Source organism: Patagioenas fasciata, chromosome 5, assembly GCF_037038585.1.
Source record: "Patagioenas fasciata isolate bPatFas1 chromosome 5, bPatFas1.hap1, whole genome shotgun sequence".
In the NCBI taxonomy this organism is placed as follows: domain Eukaryota; kingdom Metazoa; phylum Chordata; class Aves; order Columbiformes; family Columbidae; genus Patagioenas; species Patagioenas fasciata.
Genome location: NC_092524.1, coordinates 18,321,412 through 18,345,525, shown reverse-complemented (window position 1 = coordinate 18,345,525; position 24,114 = coordinate 18,321,412). Strand labels below are relative to the sequence as shown.

The 24,114-nt window shown below is 38.1% G+C and overlaps 1 protein-coding gene across 7 annotated transcripts in view; it reads left to right on the top strand.

Annotated features, from left to right (window-relative positions):
- AP2A2 (adaptor related protein complex 2 subunit alpha 2) overlaps window positions 1-20,507 on the top strand; it is a 58,602-nt gene extending 38,095 nt beyond the window's left edge. For 4 of the 7 annotated variants that reach the window (XM_065838092.2, XM_065838091.2, XM_071809015.1 and 1 more), the window contains exons 9-23: window positions 155-323; window positions 1,448-1,585; window positions 4,677-4,859; window positions 5,894-5,991; window positions 6,165-6,396; window positions 7,211-7,384; window positions 9,313-9,476; window positions 11,222-11,299; window positions 12,177-12,259; window positions 13,050-13,139; window positions 14,309-14,432; window positions 15,229-15,345; window positions 15,554-15,623; window positions 16,272-16,406; window positions 17,209-20,507. In XM_065838092.2, the coding sequence (XP_065694164.1) occupies window positions 155-323; window positions 1,448-1,585; window positions 4,677-4,859; window positions 5,894-5,991; window positions 6,165-6,396; window positions 7,211-7,384; window positions 9,313-9,476; window positions 11,222-11,299; window positions 12,177-12,259; window positions 13,050-13,139; window positions 14,309-14,432; window positions 15,229-15,345; window positions 15,554-15,623; window positions 16,272-16,406; window positions 17,209-17,286 (1,933 nt within the window). In that variant the 3' untranslated portion in view covers window positions 17,287-20,507. The remainder of the gene's footprint in view (window positions 1-154; window positions 324-1,447; window positions 1,586-4,676; window positions 4,860-5,893; window positions 5,992-6,164; window positions 6,397-7,210; window positions 7,385-9,312; window positions 9,477-11,221; window positions 11,300-12,176; window positions 12,260-13,049; window positions 13,140-14,308; window positions 14,433-15,228; window positions 15,346-15,553; window positions 15,624-16,271; window positions 16,407-17,208) is intronic. The other 3 variants (XM_065838095.2, XM_065838094.2, XM_071809016.1) reach the window with 1 other exon arrangement.
- The last annotated feature ends 3,607 nt before the right edge of the window (window positions 20,508-24,114 follow it).

The window sequence follows — 24,114 nt, the reverse complement described above, 5'->3', positions numbered from 1 at the left end:
TCACAGTAGCTGCATTTTCATTTCACCAGTGGGGCATTCTCGCAGACACTTTGAGGCATTTTAAGAAATTTCCACTGCAGAAATAGTATTCTGTATTTGGTGTTCTCAAACCTGTTGCTTTTAACCCTTTCACTTTCTCTTCTGTTCTGTGCAGTGAGCCAAACCTACTAGTCCGTGCCTGTAACCAGCTAGGTCAGTTCTTGCAGCACCGAGAAACTAATTTGCGTTACCTAGCACTGGAAAGCATGTGCACGCTTGCCAGCTCTGAATTCTCACATGAGGCTGTGAAAACACACATAGAAACAGTTATCAATGCATTGAAGGTAAATATATAAGTGTGCAGTCTGTCTTGAGTGTTGTCTTCATCCCTGCATCAGTGTCCTCTTCCCCATGTCCCCAAGACCCCCATCTTCAGTTAAGGTAATAATAGTTGGGGACCAAATGACTTATTCTCAGAAATCTCCTTTAGGTTTTTTCCTTAGTCCTACAAAATCATGCTATGCTGGTAACACTATAGGTCATCTTCAGTTTCTCTGAAGCCTGTTAGTAAATATACTTGTAGCTGTGCGTCATGTAAAACTTAGGTATCTCCTCAAGCTGTAGACTAAAGATTAATAGTTATTTCAAAATGTGGAGTTTCAAAATGGAGAATGCTGGGAGGACTCTGTTTCATTACTGTCTTGCTGGTATCAGACACTATTCCTTCACTGCAGTAGCTTTATGGGGACCGGTAGAGCAGATCAACTTCCACTGCAGAATCAAAGTCAAGAAACCAGAAAGACACATTCCTGGGTCATGTTTATGTGAAAAAGCAGAGGTCAAAAGAGGAAGACTGATTTGCATGTAAACTTGCACACTTCAGTGTTGTTTTCTTCCAAAGTTATGCTGTAGTCTATTAATACATTTGTCTAACTTTAAAGTACATATCTGGTCTAGCTGGGATTCTGTTGATAGAAAGCAAGTCCAACACTAAACCTGTAGTTAGCTAAGTGCCCATTGGCCTGGTGACAGTTTCATCCAGTTATTAATGCATTTGTAGCCAGTGATGCCAGCTACCTAGTGCACAGTGGACTGTTCACTCTAGTTAAGGTAATAGAGGAGTATTCTGTACAAACTCTTCTGTCCTTTCAGCACTTGCACAGCTTTGAATATATATACTAGAGAAACAAAACCTGATGATGTGAATTTTTGTAATATCAAAAAGCATCAATCTGTCGGAGTCTCCAGAGACCTTTTTCTAGATGACCAAAAGTGAGAATAACATGAGAAACTCATAGCTTGTCTGAAGGGTATATTTAAGTTTACTCTGCATCTGAAAGATTATGAAAATGTATTTCTTTTAAATTTGACTGTGGATTGTAGTAAGTTTCATTTCTTCAGTAAGTTGCATGTGCTTTCTAGATAAAGATGAAATTATCTTGACTTTTTGTGGTGTGTCCATTTGCAGACTGAAAGAGATGTAAGTGTACGACAAAGAGCTGTAGATCTCCTGTATGCAATGTGTGACCGAAGCAATGCCCAACAGATTGTGGCTGAAATGCTGAATTATCTGGAGACTGCTGATTATTCCATTAGAGAAGAAATTGTGAGATATTTGTGCTTCCTTACTTTTTCATAGCTGTCCTTGGCACCATATGTATCATTTATTGATTGGGATGCTGGGTAGTCTGTGACAGATTCTTTTTCATGGTGGTTTAAAAACTAAAGGTTGAAAAACTCTTATGTTTGTAGTCTAATAGGAAAGTATATTCTTATTTAGATTAAATGAATGGGGAGGGGTGAAAAAATCCCTTGGAAGATGGGAATTTCAAAAGCTAATCTTAGTCTTTGGGCATTGCATATAGAAAGTGAAGTAAACTTTATCAGTGAGCAGTCTCTAGATCTGAGAGTTATGTCCTACTCTACTTAATTGTTAATAGCTTCAAAAATTAGTGTGATGCTTATTTATATGTAGAATTTCATACAGTGTGTGCTGTGAGAATATTCAGTCTAAGGACTCCTCAAAACAATACCTCATAATGAGCTAAAAGAGAAGCATGATATTTCCTTCATCCCAGTAGGCAAAAAAAATGGAAAAGTTGAAATACTCACTTAATGACCTTCCTAGAATAGCAGCCAAAATCTCTACTTAAGGTAATTATTTAGCTTTCTTAGTTGCTGAAGTTTCTTGACTAGAGAATCATAGAATAGTTTGGGTTCAAAGGGACCTTCTAAGGTCATCTAGTCCAAGTCCCCTGCAATGAACAAGGACATCTGGAACTAGATCAGGTTGCTCAGAGCCCCATCCAGCCTATCTCCAATGTTTCACCACGCTCATTGTAAAAAATTTCCTCATGGCCAGCCTGAATCTCCCCACCTGTAGTTTAAAACCATTACCCCTTGCCCTGTCAAAACAGGCCCTGCTAAAAAGTCTGTCCCCATCTTTCTTATGGGCCCCTTTTAAGTACTGAAAGGCTGCAATAAGGTCTCCCTGAAGCCTTTTCTCTTCCAGGCTGAACAACCCCAACTCTCTCAGCCTGTGCTCACAGGAGAGCGGTTCCAGCCCTCTGATCATTTTCATGTCCCTCCTCTGGACTCTCTCCAACAGGTCTATGTTTTTCCTGTACGGAGGGCTCCAGAGCTGGATGCTGTACTCCAACTGGGCTTTCACCAGAGCAGGATAGAGGAGCAGAATTGCTTCCCTCAGTCTGCTAGCCACACTTCTTTTGATGCAGCCAAAGATGCAGTTTGCCTTCTGAACAGCAAGTGCACATTGCCAGGTCACATCCAATCTTTCACATGCCAGTAAACCCAAGTCCTTCTCCACAGAACAGCTCTCAATTCCTTCATCCCCCACCCTGTATTGATACTGGGAGTTACCCTGACCCAGGTGCAGAACCTTGCACTTGGCCTTGTTGAACCTGATGAGATTCACATGGGCTGACTTCTCGAGTTTGTCCATGCCCCTCTGGATGGCATCCTGTCCCTCAGGCTTGTCAACTGCACCACTCAGCTTGTTATCATCCACAGACTTGTTGAGGGTGCACTCAATCTCACTGACTGTCATTGATCTAGATATTAAACAGTACTGGTCTCAGTACAGGCTCCTGAGGGACACTGCATGTCACTGGTTTCCATCCAGACATTGAGCTGTTGACCACTGCTGTTTGGATGTGACCATTCAGCCAGATTCTCATACACCAAACAGTCCATCCAACAAATCCATATCCCTCCCATTTAGAAAGAAGAATGCTTTGGGACACCATGTCAAGGGTTTGACAGAAGTCCAGATAGATTACATCTGTAGCCCTTCCTTTGTCTACTGATGTAGTTGCTCCATTGTAGAAGGCCACTAGGTTTGTCAGGCAGGACTTGCCCTCAGTGGTGTTGTGTGCTGGCTGACTTGAATCACCTCCCTGTCCTCCATGTTCCTGAAAATAGCTTATAGGAGGATCTGTTCCATGATCTACCAGGCACAGAGGTGAGAGATTGGTAGTTTGCAGGGTCCTCCTTTCTAAAAATGGGTGTGATGTTTCCCTTTTTCCAGTCACCGAGGCCTTCACCTGACTGCCAGGACTTTTTGAATATCATGGAGAATGGCTTGGCAGCTGCATCAGCCAGTTCGTCAGGATGTGGATGCATCTTCTCTGGTCCCATAGATTAGTGTATGTTCAGATTACTTTAGTGGTCACCAACCTGATCTTCACTTACAGTGGGAGGGACTTTGCTCCCTCAGTCCTTGTCTTGTGGCTCATCCACTTGAGAGGTGTGGGAAACAAGCTTACTGGTGAAGACTGAGGCAAAAACATGGTTGAATACCTCAGCTTTCTCCTTGTCTGCTGTTACCAGTTTGCCAGTCTTGCTCATTGAGTGGGCACGCTTTTGTTGACCTTCCTGTTTTGGTTGACATACCTGTGGAAGCCCTTCTTGTTATTCTTTGCATTCCTTGCCAAGTTCAGCTCCAGCTGTCCCTTGGCCTTCCTGACCTCATCTCTCCACAGCTGGGCAGTGTCCCTATATTCTTCCCAGGATACCTGTTCCTCCTTCCACTGCCTGGATGTTAACATAGAACACATTGTTAGTTGATTTGTCTCTTGTACTGTCTTGTTGCTGCTGGCAAGCTACCCTGATTTGTCAGATAACTTTAATTTTTTTAACTTATTCTTCTTAAAAGAATAGGTCAATATAATTTCAGCTGGTAAAAAAATGTGTATAGGTCTCTTCCTATGCTATTTGCTTCAGGATATAGGAATCTTAATATGACCTGAGAAAGTCAGCTATGTTTCGGATACTCTGGTCTGTCTCTGCTAGCCTAGGTTTCCACTTTTTTTAGAGATCTCCAGTTTCCTGCTTGATCCTGTCTCAATGGTGGTTTAGATGTTTGGTTGGGGTTTTTTTTGTAGCAAACAAAAAATGTTCTAGGAGTTGCTCTTGATAGTTGAAAAACCACAGATGCAACATATTTGAATGCGTTATGGGGAAAGCATTATGGACCTGGTGACTGACATGTTCTAGCACAAAATATCAGTGTTCATCTTTCACCTTAGCTGTTGGAGCAAGTGAGCAAGCTGACACATCTGAACCTGAGGCTTTTGGGATATGATGGGGTATCAGTGGGGTTTATGTGGAAGTGAATCTTGATATGCAGCTTGTAATAGAAGCTAGTCAACCGTCTTCATTCTCTTATGTGTGTTCAGGTTCTGAAAGTTGCAATTCTAGCTGAGAAGTATGCAGTGGATTATACCTGGTATGTGGATACTATCTTGAATCTCATTCGCATTGCTGGTGACTATGTCAGTGAAGAAGTGTGGTATCGAGTTATTCAGATTGTCATCAACAGAGATGATGTTCAAGGGTATGCAGCAAAGACTGTTTTTGAGGTGAGAATAACTGTTTTCAATTCACTTTCAAAATCAGATAGGAATTAAGAAAACACCACGTGATCTAGCAGGTGTGCATACTTCCCCATGTTAGGGAGGAATAAAAATATCTTTAATATTTCAACAGAGTACTGCTGAAGTGTGCTGTAATAGCATAGATTTTCAGAGCCAGAGACTATATTAAGTTGATGGGAAGCTTCTTTGGCTTAAGTAATGTAGAATATGCCTGATTCTGTTCTGGTGAGGGAGGGCAGGGGTTTTTGCTGGGTTTTCTGTTATCTTGGTGAGTGGCGTTGAAGCATGGCTTAGTAAGGCAATCATGTTACCTAGAAAATTATTGAAATGTAGATAAAATAGAAGCCTTTTACAGGGCATCTTGCTGCTGCTTCTGTTTTTTTGCACCCCTTGCTTGCTTTTTTTTTTTTTTTAATTTGAGTTTTCTGCATGCAGGAGTCCAAAACACTCAGTGATAACTTGATGATTCTTCTGGAAGCATATACCCATTCCTTCTGCTCGGGATCTGATAAAATTGGAATTTGACCTATTAAAGGAGAACACTTGCTTCATATGGGCTTCTAGATTTTTTTTTTTCTTTTTTTTCCTTTCCTGAATGTTTAAGCTGACTTTCAGAACTCATCCCTGCTATGGGTTTCTTCGTACTCAATAAAGACAGTATCTTTATGTTGGACAACTTCAGCACATTCTTGCAAGTTTTAAATTACTAACATGCTTCTAACACCCTTAGAGATGTAAGGGGAAGCCTAACATCTTTACCTCTTACAGCTGTATATGTCCTCAAAAGTCCAGAGTGTTGTTAGATGGGCCTAAGAGTGCTCTTAAGCAAGTAATGCTTATGTTAGAGATTCTTCTTTTAAGTCATACCACCTACCATGCTTTTCTTACACACGCTTTATAGTGCCTAGACAAATGGTCTGCTCTTACAGGAAAGTAGTCTAGGAAATTAGACATGGAAGTGACAGAAAAGATCTTTTTTGATACACTAGAGATTGATGGCTATTAATATGTTCTTGCAGGCCCTTCAAGCTCCAGCATGCCATGAGAATCTTGTAAAAGTAGGTGGCTACATCTTGGGAGAATTTGGTAATCTGATAGCAGGTGATCCAAGATCAAGGTAAGACAGCTGAAATACTGGATTGAAGTCATAACGCTTTCTGTAAAGAATCTAATGTCTATTCAGTATTCCTAAAGACCAGTTAACAAGTAATCCTTAATGCATTACTAGCAAGAATTGAATCATCATGTCTGCAAAAACTGAACAACTTATTTTTCTTCCCATCTTTTAAGTCCTCTCATCCAGTTCAACTTGCTGCATTCCAAGTTTCATCTGTGTAGCGTTCCTACCAGAGCTCTGCTCCTGTCTACCTACATCAAGTTTGTGAACCTGTTTCCAGAAATCAAAACTACAATTCAAGATGTACTACGTAGTGACAGTCAGCTAAAGAATGCTGATGTTGAGCTGCAGCAGAGAGCTGTTGAGTATTTGAGGCTCAGTACTATTGCCAGTACCGATATACTGGTAGGTATAAAGATTTTATTATTTTGCAGAAATCTTTATGTGTATCTTCTGTCAACAAGTAAAGTGTGCTAAACGTTATCTGATTGCTCAGAAATATCTATGCAGAATTGAAGATCCACAGTGCTCGTGCTGATTCTTTTAGTCTACCTAATTCAGGTGCAGTCATCTTAAAGCAAAAATCAAAGCTGTTATTCCTTTAGTGGGATAAATGGCTGTTAAAGCGTGCTGATCAGGAACTGGGAAGCCAGTAAAAGCTGGTATAGTACCAGGTACTATAGTATTCAGATACCAAAATTCTGCTGCTTTGTTTTGAGGACTTCCTTGATGGTGATCAGAAAAGTTGTTACTGTACTGAATTTTTTTTTCTCTCTAGAAACTTGCAGTATTTAACCTGATGCTGTCAGATCTGACCAGAGCATGGCACATGTAATCTTAACAGCTAAAAAATGCTTAGGTCCGACTGCATCCTTTGGAAGTCTTCTGTGGTTTCAGTCTTAGGTCTACTTGACTTAAGGACTGCTGTGATCAAACTTTTTTTTTTTAATTAATTTAATAGCATTGTACCAGAGAAGTGATATGCTCATGTTCTCTTGACAACTGCTTTGGAGGTACTTCAGAAACTTCTACATTTTTTTTTTTTAAAAAAAATGCATCTCCATCACTATACAGTAAACCTGCGTAGTCATTTTCTCTGCAGATAATTACTCTTGCTTTCACCTTATGCAATCTATAAAGGTGTAACTCTTCAAAGATTTAAAAGCTGGTTTGGCTTTTTCTGTGTCTTTAACCAGCACACTTTTTTTCCTATGATAAGGCTACAGTGCTAGAAGAAATGCCTCCTTTTCCAGAGAGAGAATCTTCTATTTTGGCTAAACTCAAGAAGAAGAAAGGCCCAGGCACAGTTACTGATCTGGAAGAAATCAAAAAGGAGAGGAGCTCTGATATGAATGGAAGTGCTGAACCTGCCTCTGTCAATGCCAGTGCTGTTGTGAGTTTAAAAGCTGTTATTTCACTAATTTAGATGGCATACAAGTGAGAAAATAATGTTTTCCTTCAAGTGCCATCTTGAGGGAATTAAAACCTCTAATCTCAAATTTCAGATGGTAGGTGTTTGCTGTAAAGTAGCAGGGCAACATGGAGCTGCTTCCACCCGTGCTTGAATGTTATTTTTCCTTTGGAAATCTTATGTTAATGCAGACAAACAGTCTGCAGCCTAAGAAAATCCTGTTTATGTTGTTACACTGAAGCATATTGCTGTAAATTCAGAAATGGTAGTTTCCTTGCAGTGAAAGTGAGATAATAAAATTAACATTTAAAGGGAGTAACTTGAATTTCAAAGGATCAGCAGTTCTGTTGCTTTGTCTAACATGGTAGATATTGTGAATTTTGTTGTGGGTTGTATTTTTATTACAAGTGGACAACACATAACATGGATGTCCTTAAATATATGTGATGTCATTACTGTTTATTTGATAATACTGGTTGAGTTTAGTTATGGTAGACAAGTCTTATTTCTTTTCTGAGCTGAAACTTCTCGTTTTATTGGCAATTAAAGCTGCTAGGATGAATTGTTCCTGTAATATAATACTTGTTTTTGGTTTTAATGACTAGCATAACTTCTAATTAGATTTGAGACGTAGTAGTAGATGACCTAAGAGAAGGAAATATTGTAGCATGCTCGCTTCCCAGCTCGTTAAAGCATAATCTTTTAACTTTTAGTCACTGAAGTATGGAAGGGTAGATATTCCAAGCATAACATCTTTGAATGGACAGGAAAACTTTTCTAGCGTAAAAGTTGCCAAATATTCTTTGCATGCCAAATTGATGGAGGTGTCTGGCAGTAAAATTATGTTACGCTTTATAATCTTAACTTTATGGGTTGCGGCCATGTAATAAACTCCACTAAGTTACCTTCATCAGTGGCTTTGGTGTGACCCTGGTCTAAATGCCAACAATATGTTCCGAATTGGTGTTCAGCTGTTTGTTTTCAGTAGTTCTTACCAACTGACTTATGAAATTTTTTTGCTAGGGAGTTTTTCATTGTATCACAACAAATCTAGTCTTTGGACTGTAAGATAACTTAAGAGTTGGCTTACAAAAACAAAGTTTCAGACTCAATCCAAATGCATCTCATGATTTTCATCTTCAGCGTATCTGGTATATTGTAGGCTGCAAATATCTAATACATGGACACTTTGTTTCACATTCTATGCGTTGTTCTTGCACATGATGTGGGTGCATATACATGGCCTCTGTAGGATTCTATGTCCTGGATACCTGATTTGTTGTATTAGAGGACAAAAAAATTAAAGGTTTTACCTCTACCTCTAGTGTTTGCTGCTGGATCTAGCTATAGGCACTGCTTTTTTGCTGGTTATCTTTTACATTGTTTCTGAGGTTTGCAAACCTTCAAAAACCCAAGGCTAAACTGATAGTTAATTTTAAAGATGTTGTGATATTTTAATTTAGGTTTGTGTAAAATCCACTGCCTTTTTTGCTGGATTCTACGTTAAAGAAAAGCAACACTTTTGATTTTTATTTCCTACAGTACTTAACTTTCCTTGAAACTAAGGAGTGGGGAGAAAAGGGGATAAAGTTGTCTGTCTTCTGCAGAATCAGATTCTAGACAGATGTGTTTCTGTGGGTGTTCTTTGGTTTTGTTTTTTTTTTTTTATTTAATGATTAGATAGACCTAATTATCTTCAAAGAAATAAAAAAAAAAGAAAACCACATCTGTAAATGAACTGAAGTTGAAATGCGAGGTGGTAACTGCATTCATGAAGCCTCATATGTCTATTCAATGTTTGATTTGGGGTGGGGAGAGGCAGTTTGCTATAACTTAGTTGTCTATGCAAAAGAGACTGGTTTGTTTTAATTTTGGTGCAGCATAACCCCTATGTGTCTTGTCTTCTCTAGTCTACTCCTTCTCCATCTGCGGATCTGCTGGGTCTGGGTGCTGCCCCTCTTACCAATTCAGCTCCCCCACCGTCTTCTAGTGGTAGCCTGCTGGTGGATGTATTTTCTGATTCAGCTTCTGCAGTTGCACCTCTTGCTCCTGGTTCTGATGACAACTTTGCGAGGTAATTACTTTACCCTGTACGGAATCTGAAGAAGTAGCTGTCTGTTAGAACAGGATTAGATTAAAAAATACATACAGATAACTTTCAGTTTTGTTCCAGCTTATTGAATGCATTCCTCAGTGGTAATTGTGCAGCGAGAGGTGTTCTTGAACTCTATGCTGCATGTACTGTATTTATTGAGGACTTCTGCTTATGGAAAAACTGAATCCGTAGTAATCAGTCTGAGTATATTAGCCACACAGTATTGCCCAGTTTTCATTCTGGTTTTGCGTCTTTGTTAAACTGAGCTGCTTATGCATCTCAATACATCTTGAATTTGAGGGTTATCTGGTCTATTGTGAATACATCTATTCTTATTTCCATAAAGTATTCTTGTGTCTTTCCAGTTATGGCAAGCTGGTACTGGAACAGTGAGATGGATTATATCCAGAAATACTGGTTCTCAGAATTTTAAGATATACCTAAATTGTTCTGCTACTGTCTGACGAACAGACATGAAAAGGGGAAAAAAAGAAACAAGTGTTTTTCATTTTTTTTAAAAAGGGGATTTGACACAAATATCTTAATTATGTTACCAAGTATAGTGTAGGTTCAATGTGGCATTAATCCCTTTAATATGAAAATCCAGTGACTACACTCAGATGTTATTTGCCAAAAATTTTGAAAATAAATAGTATAAGATCACAGAATGTCTTTAAAAAAAAAAGTGCCATCTTATTGACCAAGGAACATGCTGCTGTTTTCAAGGACCAAATTTTAAATGAGTCATAACAGATTTGCAATGCATCTTAATATAAAATGCATCTTAATATAAAAGTCATAACTAGTGAAACTAATCTGACTGGATCATTGAGACTTTCAAAATTTTATAATTGGCAATGCATTGTTGCAGTTTTGCAGTGATAGAGACTTCATCCTGTGTTTCTCTCAGAAGGCAATAAGTGATGTTTAATCATACTCCACAATACGAAGACTTAGAGAAAATACACAGGCTTGTTAGAGCTTGTTTTAAGAGGAAAAAAAAAAAGAAACCAATACTAGTAGCTTCATAAGCAAAAGTTACCTAAAAAGAGTTTTCTCTTTCTGCAGAAGAAAGTATAGCATTGCCCAACCCCTTGGTCTGTCTGTAGATGATGAAATGCTTCTCTAATGATACTGAGAAGTTGCCTTTACAGTTTCCTGCCTCTTTTTAGTGCTGTTGTCACTTTTGTTTCTAATCTGTTACCTGGGTAAGTCATTCTTTGTGTGCCTGTACATTCTTGCCTACACTTAATACCTCTGTCTTTCTAAGAGCTGATTGTGCAGCTGTAGTTAAAGTGCCATTAATGTTGATGAGGCCTCTGCTTCAAAGTGCTTATTTGTGGTAGCTAATATACTACATCTACATGTATGGTTTTGAACTAAATCTTTTTTGCTGTGACAACCACCTAAAAGGACTTGGTTCTTCAAGAGTTATAAGCTACTGAACACCTTCAGCTGTCTCCTGTCTTTGGGAAGAATTGCTGGTTCCTAACAATCAGGGAGGGATGGGGTGGGGGAGAGAAGCGGGGGAAAACAGTGCCTAATGCCTAAAACCTTTCTAGGTGTACTGAGCTAGGGCGGCTAATAAATCTTTCATGCATTAAACTCAGCAGTTCCGGTTTTGAGGAAGGAGGTAAAAGAAATAACTAAGCACTAAGCTGTCTTTACTAACTCCTGCTGTCTCTGTCGCTACTGCCTTTCTTCCTTTGTGCTGCCTGAACTAGCCCTGACCTGGCTTCATCTGAGGTAGTTTCTGAGGAACCAGCTGATACTGTGCATGATGCTGATGAGCTTTTTCACAAGTAAGCAACACTAAAACCTTGCAAGGCTGGGCAACTTCCAGAATATAGTTAAAAGCAAAACTATATTGTGCATTAACTTAATACCAGCAAGACTAGAAAAACATGTACTGTCAGACTTGTGACTAGAACACATTTGTAGATGCTGTGGATTTAATGACAAGCTCATGAATACACAGGTTAGAGTTGCCTTTATGAGTCAGTGCTATCGCACACTGCTCTAAAATAATTCAATGTCAGTTGTATATTAAGTTTTGCAAGTATTCACAAATAAAGGAAAAACGTAAATTGTTGAATATACCAATATTTGGGATTGTGTTTTAAGTGCCTTGTATGCTGACCCCCTCTTCCACTTCTAAATGAAAGGTGACAGAAAGGACTGAAATCACTGCAAAATGGGCTTCCTCTCTCAAAGTGGAAAAAAAAAATACAGCTCTCAGTTGATCTGTGTGATACAGAACTGGTAAAACAAGGGATTCTTTTTTCTTTCAGGTTTAAACAGTCAAAGCTTCAAAGTTTTCAATTCTGCACCAACCTAATGAGTTTCAGAAGTTGTCAAGAATATGAATAAGAAAAATCCTAGTCTGTTGCCTGGTCCTTTATAGACAGTGTGTTTGTGTGTGTGTATAGCATATTGTGGCTTTGTAGTTTCTCAGACATCCTATCAAATACAAATTTCTTTTAGTATTCTCCAAGTGGTGATTTTGGTTGTAAAATTGTCTTTTCTAACTCTGCAGTTTTCTGCAAAGGCCTCTCTCACAGACTGATGCACTCTAAATTAACCACAATCTTCATCCTCTGTGTAAACCCTGAATCTTGTGGATCTAAATATTGTTTCATATGACTCAATTCAAAACATGTTTTCCATCTCTTCCCCTAGGTTTGTGTGTAAAAATAATGGAGTCTTATTTGAAAATCAGTTGCTACAAATTGGATTGAAATCTGAATTTCGACAGAACCTGGGTAAGAGCTTTCAGGTCAAGTGATTAGCTGTCTGTGTTATCAGCCCCGATGCCAGCATGATGTTGCAGATAGTACTTGCTTTTCAGCTACTTAAAAGGAATATGTGACTTTCGGGCCTAACCTGTCTTAGGATCTTAACTGTTCGTGTGTCCCTGGCTTCTGTATGGGTTCTTGTTTCCTTAAACTTTTTGGTTGTTTTGGTAGCTGAGATGAAGCAGGAATGTTAAGTGGTACCATACACTCCGCCTCCTGCTGCCTAGTTGTAAGGCTGATACAGCCAAGATTATCAAGGACGTTCTCAGTTTTTATTTCTTGATAGTATAGCCTATTGTAATATATGGAATAGTACATTTCAGATGTCTGTCATAATATATTAATGTACAAGATATTGAAAATATCTAGGAAAGAGCTGGGAATTGAACACAGGCCAACATTAGAGTGGCTTGCTTCTCCCCTTCTGCATTGCTTCTGGTACAATAATAGCTTCTTTACATAAAAAGTAATGTTCTCCAGCAGCTGAAAGACTCCTGCTGATTATTGAACTGCCTGTTTGACAGCTGCAGACAGAGGGTTCTGATGGCTTGTTTTAATTTGTTATTTCATTTTGAGCTGTAAATATGTTGGTAAAACAAACCATGTAAATTATGCCGTGTTATTAAAGGTTGTTTTACAGAAAGGTAGAAAGACAATGTATTAGATACATGAAGCACAGGTAGTTCAATATGATTACATGTGATGTGCCTGAAAGTTCTGATCTCATTATTTTTTTCTCTTATTCTTTTCTTTCTAGGACGTATGTTCATATTCTATGGTAATAAGACGTCAACACAGTTCTTGAATTTTACTCCAACAGTAATCTGTTCAGATGACTTGCAGTCAAATATCCTTAAATGCAGTAGCATGTGTCTGTTCTTATTTGTTTTTTATGGTTTATGCTGCACAAAATGTTAATGAAGGTGCTGGATCGAGGCATGGTGACCTTTGAATGTGAAGAAATGAGAAACTTGCTGATAACTTTCTAGAGTTCATGTAGAAAGGACAAGTCTTGAGCAGATGGGTCTCGTTACACAAATACTACTTTGAAATGAGGAGGAAATAGGCTGAATAAATATGTAGTGTAACTCTGTAGCATTCTCTGCTGTCATGAAGTAGCAGAAGTATAGCAGTGGTGTCCTTCAATTCCTACATTGGTCAATAACCTCAGACTTGAGATGGAGGCAGAAAAATGTGTACACAATGATGATACTGTAAAATAAGCTCTTAACTTACATCCTTAACACTCAGTATTGCAAGTTTATGATTTTTGTAGACTATGTAATCAAGCTTGTCCGACTCAAAGTGTCACTGTAATGTTCACATCAAAGTGAGATCACAGAATGGTTGGGGCTGGAAGAGACCTCTGGAGATCATCCAGTACAACTCACCTGCCAAAGCAGGTTCACCTAGAGTAGATTGGACAGGAATGTGTCCTGGTGGGTTTTGAATGTCTCCAGAGAAGGAGACTTCACAACCTCTCTGGGCAGCCTGTTCCAGGGCTCTGTCATAGTCAAAGTAAAGTTGTTTTCCCCCATATTCAGATGGAACCTCCTGTGCTTTAGTCTGTGCCCATTGCCCCTCCTCCCTTTGCTGGGCACCACTGAAAGGAGTCTAGTCCCATCCTCTTGACATCCACCCTTGAGATATTTATAACTATGGCTGAGATGCCCTCTCAGCCTTCTCTTCTCCAGACTGTTTTTCATATGGTCCAGTGGTTTTTATTGTGAAGTCTGTCTGTGCACTCGTACCATTTTGAGGGCATCTTTCCAAATAACTTTCCAGTATCCAAATAACTGAGAATTGTGGGGGTTATTACTTCTAGGTGTGTCAGTGTGGAAAAACAAAACAAAAACAATACCGCTTTTTGCTGTACAAGAATTGAGCTTTGGATGTTCAGTAGCATATAGAGAATGAGTGTACATGGTGCTAATTCCTCATATAGCTTATTGGAGGATTTACCTTTTATTTTTTAAGTCATCAGTTCATTTATCAGTTTCCTTAACTGCTTCTTATGCCTGAATCTTCAGACAAAACCTGTTGACCCCACAGTGGATGGAGGTGCACAGGTTCAGCAGGTCGTGAACATTGAATGTGTGTCAGACTTTATGGAAGCTCCAATCCTGAACATTCAATTCAGGTAAAACAAAGGATTTAAGTGTTAGTGAAATATATGAAAGATGTTGAATTTGTCCTGGTCTTCTGATTGAAGTGTAGAATATGGACACATAAAAGCCATCTTGCGTAGACAATTACTTGAAAAATTGATTTAACAAAGCTTTAAGCTACGGGGGGAGGTGGGGAATCTACTTGGAATGATGCAATTTAAAAAGAAAAAACAATAATAACAATAAAAAATACTAATGAAGAAGCAGCTACTGATAAAATGTATCCATTACTTCTCTTTCCACTGTCTGGATAAAACAGCAGTATTCATGTTTGCTTAAGAAATCTTGATGGTAATATATGCAGTAACTTCTCCCTTCTGGAAGCCAAGAACATTTCTGCAAACAACTTGGATTGGAAATGCATGCAGCCAAAAATAGTCTTCTGTCCATTCAACATCATCATTTAGGAAATCTTGACTTCTGGGCTACATTCTGTTACTCTAGTCTAAACTGGTTCTTACTGGAATGTTTTACAGGAGTATATTTTCACTCCTTTGGGTGCTATCTAAAAGGATAACAGTCTATGTTGAAACTGAGAGATCCTTATTAGAAATTCTGCCAGTTCACTTTCATGTGTTGTCTAACAGAGCAAATACATTTATTTAACAGTGGATTAAAACTGTATCTTAGAAATAACATCTGCAGTTGATGGATTTTAATTATAAACAATTGCACCTTAGTGTTTATCCTCAATTGCTTGGTTGATTTAGGCTGAACAGCTGCTGACACTGTGATGTACACAATGTGTTCTTTCTGTTTCACATGCAGGTATGGTGGAACATTTCAAAATCTCTCAGTAAAATTACCCATCACACTGAACAAATTTTTCCAGCCAACAGAGATGTCTTCTCAAGACTTTTTTCAGCGTTGGAAGCAGCTGAGCAAGTAAGACTTTGTCTGTATTTGGGGTTGGGGCTCTTGTGGTGGGCCAGGGGAAGAGGAAGGGTATATTATTGTGAATGTAGCTGGTGCAGTGCCCCATCCCATACTTAATTCCATGATTTACAAAATCTCCCAATATAATTAGTTGCTATTGAACAATGCTGTATATAATACATGTTACACCATGTATTCATCTTGCCTTGTCTTGCAGTCCGAAACAAGAAGTACAGAATATCTTTAAAGCCAAACACCCAATGGATGCAGAGATCACAAAAGCAAAGGTGGGTGGTAGTGTAGTGTTTTTAATTTCTAGTCTAAGGGTAGTTGTATAAGCAAACTTAGTTCATCTTGGTTTATATGGCAGTTGGATCATTCTGTTAAAGTGTAAGTCAGTGTTGTCTAACAGACCCTTGACAATGCTGGATTGAATGGATTGTTTCTCAGTGTGGCTTGAATTAGATATAGTCTTCAACAGCAGCTAGAAACTTGGAGCTATTTAAGAAAACACCAATTCAGTTCTTAAAACTGAATGAGAAGACACTTCAAGCCTTGATTTAAGCTAGAGTTGTTAGTCAGAAAAGACAACCCAACAACTTTTTGTAGAACTGGCTGCCTTAGGCAAGACAGAAGTGTCTAGTGTAAGACAGGATGGCTTTATCAAAAACAGGAGAGACTTGCATTGAATGTAACTATTTCTCAGGTGTTTCAAAGAAGAACCTTCAGGAACAGCTCATTATCAGGGTCACTCTGTCACTTCAAAAACTTGTTATAAAATTGGTATAGGCTAATTCTTTAATGTCTTGAACACTTTAAATAAAAATTAGTCTCCTACTTGTTTTGCTAGTTGGTAGTGGCTGTGCTTGGGTAGACTGTGCTGTGCTTGGTGTCCCACTGTCCTCGCATCTAAATCTTCTGGGTTTCTTTCATAGATAATTGGCTTTGGATCAGCCCTTCTTGAGGAGGTGGATCCCAATCCTGCTAACTTTGTTGGCGCTGGTATCATACATACAAAAACTACTCAGATTGGATGCTTGCTGCGCCTTGAACCCAACCTCCAGGCACAGGTATCCATTTAAGTATCTACAGCTTAAATAGAAGTTCTTGCTTGCGCTGTATGTCTGTGTATATCTGAAACTCCTTAAGGTATTTATTTGAAATTGCTATTACGATAGCTAATTGTGACTGCAGACTCCCAACAAAAAACGAAATTATAGCGTCTGATCCTGGCCCCGTTTGGTAAGCTGCTTCTTCATAGCACTTCTCTTTCCTGTTGGAACAGATCTTTGTGTTATTCTACATTGCACATGGAGTCTCATCTTCACTTGAAGATTGGGAACATTTAATATTTCTGTGTTGTGTACCTTAGACAAGATTAAATTCAATTCCCTTTGCCATTTTCAATTAATAGAAGAATGGTTGACTGAAAGAAAACATAAGCAAACAAATACAATGTTAAGAATATTTTTTTCTCAAGCATTTGGACAGAGTTTTTATCAAAGTTAGCTGAGGACTAAAAATAAGTTTAGGTGGAAAGTCTCCTGTTTTCTGAAGATGTGGTGCTTGAGACTTTAGACTTTTCCACATTTACTTCTCTTAAAGAAAAATTTTGGTTAACACCTTGCTGTCAAAGCCTAAAAATATTAGAACAGTGGTATTTCTCAACAAAGGTTTGAAAACGTACGTCAGCCTGTGGTTTCAGTAAACTATTATTCTGTGGCTGGCTGCCTATGAATTTTGTAACTCAAGGTCTTTTTCCTATCAAATCTATACAAAACAAGTAAGAGGTAACTGGTAGCTTTCACTAATTGACTGTGTATTCATTTAATACCAAACTGAGTTTAAAAAATGTTTTATATTCTTTTTCAGATGTATAGACTCACACTACGAACAAGTAAAGAAGCTGTGTCTCAGAGATTATGTGAATTGCTCTCAGAACAGTTTTAATATTAACCATGTCAGTTTTGGTTTTTCCATTTATATCACTGTCATCATACTGCAAATAAATGTCTTGTACATCACTGTCTGAGTACTGCAATGTTAACCAATACCAGCTCCCTGCCTTAATAGAATTTGACCCTTGTTTGAAATTAAGACTGTAAAATGTACAGTACAGGGAAGTGACTTTTGACATTAAAAATGGCTTCAGTATGTTACACAAAGGGTGGGATGGCTGTCTTGTGCTCCTTTTTTTTGCAGAGGTCAGGCTTTTAAACTTGTTAAAGGGAACTTGGTATAGATGTGGAAACTTAGGATTTCAACTGGAAATGACTAGTAACATTCTACCTTAGTAGCTTTAACAGGTACTCCCTCTGCTCTGAGCTAGAAGAAACCAATGTAATGCTGCTCAATAATTCAGATGTTAATGTACAGTCAAAACCTTGTGAAGTTGAACATTGCCACAAGTCTTGTACTGAATGGAAGTGCAGATTCCAAGATGCGAGTCTGATTCAAGGGAACATTTATGTTGAGCGTCACCAGTCTTTGTATTTGACAAATGCCACAGGACCAGAGTCTTAAAGTATTAATCTTGTAATCCTTTACATCTTACTGTTTTCTATCTTTGGAAAGTGGATTGAATACAAAAGCTATTATTAATCCTTGGGCTTATCTCAAATAATGAGGTGAGCTTCTCTGGTAGGTGGTGCATGAGTACATGCTTGTTCATTGTTGGTCAAACTGAAATTAAAAACTCTGTTTTCTCTGTTTTCCATCAGACTTAGCAAGTAATAGTCCAAATGATGTGATATAATTAACTACAGAAGCTGGTATTATATAAAAGGAGAAGAGTGAAGAAATGGGCCCTTGAAGGGCTAAGGCATGAAAATGTATTTTTAATCAATGGGTTTTTATTCCCCGTTGTACAGTAATGTTAAAACTTGAGAGGTTGAATAACTGGTATCTGAACAGTTTCTTGTCTGTCAGTGGTGGCAAAAATATCTAACATGGTGTAGAAGACTTGTGTTGAGACCAAGGGTAGAAAACCTGAAAATGTTCAGCTTTTTGAGTGGTTTTACAGACAAAACCTTTGTAAATTGTTCCACGTCAGCAAACTCTTAGCAGCCTCTCTGCAGAGGTAAGCAGGCACAACTTCAGCTCACAGCTCTTCCAGCCTTGAGATGCATAAAGGCTGCTAAAACAAAGCAGGTGAGGTGTAGTTCAGTAAACTGTTGGCAGTTGTCAGTGAATACTACAGGTCATAGTGGTCCAAGTCAACTACTGTTGAATTGAACCTCAGATCAAGATTTCTTCAAGGTCATTTAAAGGAAGCCTGGAAGTGGTTTCTCACAACACATACAGCCAAGTATGCCCATGAAATAAAGGTTTTGAGTGATATAGCAATGATATTGAAAATACATTTAAATGAGGCTCCTATCATACTGCCCAGTACCCAGAAAGGAGCAGGATTCCTACATGGTTGAGTGTGCCTTGCTTTTTTTCTTCGGTGTTTTGAGTTAAATGATGGAGCTGGGTGATTATAGTTTTGTTTGAGTGAAGGCTAGTGATTGTACTTGAGTTCAAATGAAAAATGAGGAACTAAGGTTTGGCTGTGGTGTGTAGATTTTGGGGGATACATGTTGGGTTTTTGTTGTTGTGTGTGTTGGTTGTTGGTTTGGTTGGTTTTTTTGCTTGCTTTTTGTTTCTTTTTCCCCTCCCAGAAATGGCTGGTAACTATGGATGTTATGACTGAGAACTTGGCTGTAGACCTGGTCTTTTTGGAAAAGTTCTCTTGAACAGTTGGCCCTTTTATGGCCTTTCGAGTAGGTAATCAAGACTCTTCAATCAAAAGCATTGTCTTTGAAAATCTTCATGAGTAGATTGTGCAGTCAGGTTGGGCAGTTGGCAAAATGCTAATGACTGCCTTATGTTTTGTCCTTTGAATGCTGTATGTCTCTTTATTAGTCCTGTTATATTAACCATGCTGTTGGCTGCTATGTTAAAAATCTCATGTACTGAACTAATGGGAGTCTTAGCAAAGACAGGGGAGGAGCTTCTATTTCACTTTTTTCCAAATTCTGTTGTACTTCTGTCCCCCATGAAAATATTCGGTGCCCTCACTAAAAGACACCTTGAAGCACACTGCACTACTTCAGTTCACTTTGCTTTGTTTCAAGCTGTGCTAAAATGTGCGTTAAGACTGTGGGAAGAAAGGGGTAAGGGAAAGTGTCTTTTCAGTGGTGACTGTGTTAAGCTTATGACTGTTCACACTTGTATTAAATGTCAGCTTAATGAAGCCATGAGCAGAAAAGTGAACAAATTAAGGACAAATACTTTTATTTTTTTTGTGAATGGTGGTTAACTTACCAAAGTGATGTATCCTGTCAAGCAGACAATGTAATTTCTGCAGTAAACAGTGTTATTGTTTTTAAGTGCAGTATTTTCAGGCATCGGCATGTGAAAATAACTGAATAGCAAAACAGGTAGCATATAGTCATTCTTGACCTACACTCCAGTATGTAACATTTATGGTGATTGTCTTATTTGTATAAAACAAAGTTCTGTCAAATTAAGTGGAGAATTTTCATATAGAAGACTATATATTAGACTATATTCATCAGAAGAACGTATTAAGATTAAATAAATGATTAGAACAGTAATCAAACTGTCCTTTTTTTGTCTGGGGGCATGGAAGTGTAAAGAATACTTGCATGAAATCGGTTGTTATGGAACAACAATTGATGTGTAATTGTAAATTCTTTCTTGCAAACTACTAGTGGGTTCTCTTCAGTTGAGTCTTACCTGGCCTGCAGATCTCTGCTTCCCCCACTGAGTTTGTTTATGGCTTTTTGTTGGTGTGTTTGGTTGTGTTACAAGTACTCTGCTGTAAATAAAAAAAATCTTGATGTAAAATCTTTATTCCTATAGTGTTTAACAACAGTAAATATATTACATGCTGCAGTGAACTGATGTAATGGTGGGGTATGGTTGAGGCTATGAAGCACACACCTGTATTACACAGGGGCAGGACTTATAAGTTGCTGTTGCTGTAAAAGAATATCTAAAGTGCTAAATAATGTCTCTCAAACTCTGCTTTAGATTCTTAGTACTTCTCTAAAACTTGCTAAAAGAAAAAAGAATACCTGGGCACTATGAGTTTTTATGCATTCACACCTTTAGGTGAATTGTAAACACAGTAATAAAGAATGTCTACTAGCAGCAAGTAGAAATTGCTTGTGAGTGAATTGTTTGTGCTGTGTTAGACACATACAGTCTTTGATTTCTTGTACAGAACTACCCTGCAAATTTCTGCTGTGTCCAAAAGTCACTATGTGTCTATGTTAATGATGCATCTAGAAGTGTCCCACCACATTAAGGATGCATGTAGAAACCTCACAACTAGCTTTTGGTTTATATAGCAACTTGCTTTCTGACTGCAGCTGTGTATGGATGGAAAGTGCAAGTGCTATGTCCACTTTCAAAGGAAAGGGAACAGGTCACCTCAGTTGTCTCTTCTTCAACTGAAGTAATGGGCTATTCCACATGTCCTAGTTCAAGTGTAGTGAACCTATCAGACTGTTTTCAGTTAAAATTAGTCAAATAATGAGAAATAAGTTAGCAAATTAAATTCCTTCTACTTTATTTGGAAGTCAAATTTCTGTTATTGCACAGTGTATAGGCCAGTTTTTAGCCCCTGGTTAAATATGACCCCAAGCAAGGCCAGTTGGTCTCTGACATGATCTTCCCTCCCAGTTCTTAGCCCATCCATTGGTGGGATGTGTGTGTTGTTTGTTTTTTTGTTTTTGGTTTGTGTGGGTTTTGGTTTTGTGGTTTTTTTTTTTTTTTTGGTTGGTTGGTTTTGTTGTTTTGGTTTTTAGTTTGGTTTGGTTTTGGTTCCCCCCCAGCATCCCCTCTTTTTACCCCTCTCCTGATTAGGAGTAATTTATCAGTTAACTTTATTGACATTCCAGGTAGCTGCTCAGGAAGTCTCGCTACAAGACTATCCTGTGTATAATCAATACAAGAGAATTCCTGGCAATGAGCAGTCACAGTGGGAAGTATTACATTGTGATCAGTGTTTTAATTTAAAAAAAGATAAGGTATCTGAGGCCATCTGGGGGTCTGGCTAGTGTATGCAGCTGTCAAAGTTACAAACACAGCCCCTAAATACAATTATTTCTGTAATGAGCCTTTTTCCAGGATTATCTGGGTCTTGGCATGGTAGTTGGAATTCCTGCTTAAGCAGCTGACGTGGCCTGCAGCAGCCACATGCTGTGTCGACCGTCATCTTCTCAATGTTCAACCTGTTTGGAAGAGAGGGAGAATGAGAATTTTTATGCAGCATTTTAGGCTTACTGCTTTTCAAGTATTTGAGTATTATTTTCTTCTTATGGTGTAACGGTTACAGGAAAGAGCACAACCCTTAGTTTTAGCAGTTCTGTCAAATACAGGACTACAAACAGTGCAGTAATTGACTCTGTTAAATTCTCATGACGACTACTGCAGGAGTTCAGGTACACTGAGCTACCTTTTAAAACTGAATTATCGAAGGCTGACAGCTATTGTGCCTCAGACCTCATTGGAAAACTAATAGGATTTGCCTTCCTCATTCTCCTTCTGCACTTCGGAAATTCATAAAGTAACTATAGATCTAAATTTTTTCAAAACTGTGCACTGGACTATTCAGTTTGCAAAAGGTCTCTGGTGTGATCTGTTAACAAAGATGCTGGATTGTGCACGTTCCTTTTACACAGTTCATGGAGGAAGGAAAAATCGCTTTCTTCCTCTGAACTGTTTGTGCAGATATCAGCTTAGGTTCTGATAACTGTGTCAATTCTGGACTATGAGATCAGTTAACAAAGTACTAACAGACTTCCATGTACCTTGTTCTGTTAACAAGAATAAAACACAGGTTGGTGAAGTGTTAGTGTGAATTAGCAGGTGAGATTTAGATTATTTTCTGACAGTACTGTTCTGTTGTACTGTTGCTTTTCTGACTGTGTTCAGCCAACTCTGCTGCTGGACTTGCTCCTATCTCTTTTTTTGTTGTTGTTGTTGGTTTTTGTCAGTGAGAAGTTGTATAAATGGGTACTAGAATTCAGCTATGGGCATAAGAGTTACAGAAAAAATATTTTTGTAGAATCTTCTATACAAGGTAGAAAGGTGTGCTTGGTTTTAATTAAAACCAAACTGGTTTTTAACCACAAGTGTCTTAGTGATTGTGACAAACATTAATAATGTCCTCTGAGCTTAACAACCCTTTTGAAAACTCTTGAGATACGAAGTCAGTCACTGAGTTCTCAAAATGCTGGGGGACACCAGAACTCACTTCAAAGGGAACAGCTTTTACCTTCAGGATTTATTTAAATTAGTTACTGCAAAAGCAAAAATCTTCATTGCTTCTCTACTCTTGAACATTGTATTTGCATAGATTGTTGGGAATATAACTTATTTTTTTTTCTTTCCCTAAATAACTGTGAACTCCGTAATACTGCTGCAGTGAATTTAGTTTTATTGAAGCCTTGATTCTCTGTCTGGGTAGTCTCCTAATAAGCATGCAGAACTGCACAGACTAAGATAGCACTCTAATAACTACACAATATCCCTGAACTACACTATTAGGAGAACATTATATATTTGAGATAAATTTCTTATTTTGCTGTCTCAGCTATTTGAAAACCAATATTTGTAGTCCGAAAAATAATAATCCCCCCAAACAAAAAACATCAACAGCAAAGTCGTCCCCCAAAACTTCAGTATTGAAGTCTAGTTAAAAAAAAAAACCACCACCACCCACTACATAGTAGATAATGTTATTACTGTTATTTTTAGCTGGCTGGCTTTTACTGCAACATAATATTGCTGGGTAGGTGCCAACCACATTTTTCTCCCTGAATTCATAAAGGAGTGGTGGTAACAAATACCACCACTTGCAGATGACAAAATAAGAAAAAGAAACAATCTCTCAACTATCCTTACTTTGTTGAAGATGGACATAATCCTTCACATTTGCTTAAAGTGACATTTGTAGAACAGCCTTTGTAACTTATTTTTTCTTCATATTTGAGTTCTCTACAATGTTCTGTCAAATGTAAAAAAAAAAAAAAATTACAGCAGAAATTAATCTTAGTCATCTTGAGTGACCTTTGTTGGATGCCAAAAGCATCCATACTCAGTTTCATAGAAACTGTTCCTATTGTATAAGACAGTTAACTAAGTCAGAAACAAGTAACACAGCAAGAGCAGGTTTTGAACTAGGCACTGAAGATGCATGAGAGTTACCCCAGAGGAGAACTAAGAAAATGCAAGTTGCTGGAATTATAAATAAGCAAAAAAAAAAAAAAAAAAATCGTGTTAAGAATATAGTGCAAATTCAGTCTGGCAGGAAAAGATTAATCCACTGATGAGGACACAAAGATGCAAATAAAACAACCAGCTGGCTAATTCTGGTGGAATAATTTCTGGTTCACAGACTTTGTAATAGATTTCACTTTTTTGAAAAATACTTAGTTCACTCATTTTAAGGACTGATTTTTTTTTAAGTTTTTTTTTTTAATTTATTTTTTAGTATTTCTAGGCAGGGAGAAGTTCACAACCTAAATGCCTGCCTGCAGTCTGGCTTTCCTTACTAGATAAAATGTATAATGCTGCATAGCAGGTAGTGATCTTGCATTTTCTCCTGACTTGAAGCAAGACACTAAGCACTTTATAAAGCAAAAAGCTGACTGAAAACACAGATTTTGCCAATGAAAGATTTTTTTTTTTTTTAAGTTTATATTAAAGAGAACAAAAGTGTTGTATACTACGAAGGCATTTTATGCACCTCTTACACTGCTC